The sequence below is a fragment of the Clupea harengus genome, chromosome 6 (assembly GCF_900700415.2).
Source record: "Clupea harengus chromosome 6, Ch_v2.0.2, whole genome shotgun sequence".
NCBI lineage: Eukaryota > Metazoa > Chordata > Actinopteri > Clupeiformes > Clupeidae > Clupea > Clupea harengus.
Window position 1 is genome coordinate 2,389,891 of NC_045157.1, and position 2,500 is coordinate 2,392,390.

General features: G+C 49.3%; 1 protein-coding gene across 1 annotated transcript in view; it reads left to right on the forward strand.

Moving 5' to 3' along the window:
• The first annotated feature begins 2,059 nt into the window (after positions 1-2,059).
• Positions 2,060-2,500, forward strand: part of LOC116220843 (rhotekin-2-like) — a 17,087-nt gene continuing 16,646 nt past the window's right edge. The window contains exon 1 of the mRNA XM_031569779.1: positions 2,060-2,064. Within this exon, the coding sequence (XP_031425639.1) occupies positions 2,060-2,064 (5 nt within the window). The remainder of the gene's footprint in view (positions 2,065-2,500) is intronic.

Consider the following 2,500-nt stretch of genomic DNA (forward strand, 5'->3'; position numbering starts at 1 on the left):
CCATCTCTACCTCCTTCACCACAAGCAAATGCAACTCATTTCTATCTTTTTTCAATGACAAAATCACTGCAATTCACAACCAGCTGGCTGCTTCCTCCCTCCCCACTACCTCCCCCCCCAGCCCTCAACATGACCCTCCCCTACTCCCAAGCCATTCACTCTCATCCTTCAGTTTAATCACCGAAACGGACCTTTCCTCAATAGTACACAGCATGAAAACCTCGACCTGTGCCCTTGACCCCCTCCCCTCTTCCTTAGTCAAGGCCTGCCTCCCCTCGCTCTCACCTCTCATCACCAACATTGTCAACTCCTCACTGTCCTCTGGTCTTGTACCCCCCCCACTCAAGCTCGCTGCTGTCACCCCCGCACTGAAAAAACCTGGTCTGGACCCTGACATCCCCAACAACTACCGGCCCATCTCCAACCTCCCCTACTTGTCCAAAGTCCTTGAGAGAGCTGTCGGCTCACAACTCAAGTCCTACCTCAACCTTCATAACCTCTATGAACCCTTCCAGTCCGGCTTCCGTTCCAAACACAGCACAGAAACTGCCCTACTGAAAGTCACAAACGATATACTCCTCTCTGCTGACTCTGGCTTCCTCACCATCCTCATCCTCCTTGACCTTAGCGCCGCATTTGACACCATCAACCACTCCATCCTCCTCTCACGTCTCCAGCACTTCCTTGGCATAACTGACACTGCCCTCTCCTGGTTCACCTCCTATCTCTCAGACCGACATCAATTCATTTCCATAAACAACTGTAAATCCTCCACCTCCCCAGTCACCCACGGTGTTCCCCAAGGTTCCGTGCTTGGTCCCCTCCTCTTCATCATTTACATCCTTCCCCTTGGACAAATCATCCGTCGCCACGGCCTCGACTTCCATAGCTACGCTGACGACACTCAACTCTACCTCTCATCTAAGACCATCACCTCAGCCACTCACTCCACTCTCACCATCTGCCTTGCTGATATTAAATCTTGGATGCAACAAAATTTTCTCAAACTCAACTGCAATAAATCTGAAATACTCATTATCGGCCCTAAACACCTCACCCACTCAGCCCAGACTTTCTCCCTCAACATTGACGGCTCCACCATCACCCCCTCCACCCAGGTCCGTAACCTTGGTATCATCTTAAATCCCACCCTCTCTTTCTTACCCCACGCCAACCACGTCACCAAAACCGCCTTCTTCCACCTCAAGAACATTGCACGCCTCCGGCCCTCTCTGTCCTTCGACTCCACCCAAACTCTGATTCATGCCCTCATAACCTCCAGACTGGATTACTGTAACAGCATTCTATATGGCTCCCCAAACACTGTCCTCAATAAACTTCAATATGTCCAAAACTCTGCCGCTCGCCTGCTCACCTCCACCCGCCGTTATGAACACATCACCCCGGTCCTCCGAAACCTCCACTGGCTCCCGGTCAAACACAGGATCAACTTTAAAATACTACTCATCACCTTCAAAGCTCTCAATAACCTGGCCCCTTCCTACCTCTCTGACCTCCTCCCCCTCCACGCCCCTACCCGTTGCCTCAGGTCCGCCGGTGCAAACACTCTCAAAACCATCAGGACTAAGCGTCGGACCTGGGGCGACAGGGCCTTTTCTGCCGCTGCACCCTCCCTCTGGAACGACCTCCCTCTCCCCATCCGCCTGGCTCCCAACATAGAACTATTTAAACACTCCCTCAAAACCCACCTGTTCAATCTCGCCTTCACCTGACCATCCTGTTCAACCTCGCCTTTACCTGACCATCCCCTGCTCCCTCCCCTCCACTAATAGACTAGTTGCTACTTTTCTTTTTCATATAATGTTCTGTTTGTCTGTTTGTCTGACCCTTTTTGTTATATTTTAGTGTTGTCTTGTCATGCTTGTCCTAAAATGTCAAAGCGACTTTGGGTATATAGAAAAGCGCTATAAAAAATTGAAATATTATTATTATTATTATTAAACATCATAGATATGCATACAAAAACAGCTTAGTGGGTATACAGTGTGCTCATAGGGTTACTGTTACAGTGTATTGCATATAAATGCTAGCATAGGGTATGGGGTAGAGTGAGTGAACGGCAGTCCGGTGGCGGTGGGTGCAATTGGCCGAGGGTTTCTACGGGTAGATCGGGGGGAGAGACTACAACAGCGTCCCACAGTGAAGATAGTCTAGACTAGGAGAGGAAGAAAAGAGATTGAGTGTGAGTTTGGCTGTCCATATGGCTCACACACACACACACACACACACACACACACACACACATATGCATAGATGAGGAGTAGTGGTGGTAATGTTTCCACATCCATCAGCAATATATCCAGTATACTGTACGTATGTGTGTTTATCTGGGAATTGTATGTGTCAAATTCAAAGTTTCTTCACTGCGTGTGTGTGTGTGTGTGTGTGTGTGTACTGTTGTGTGTGTGTGTGTGTGTGTGTGTGTGTGTGTGTGTGTGTGTGTGTGTGTGTGTGTGTGTGTGTGTGTGTGTACTGTTGT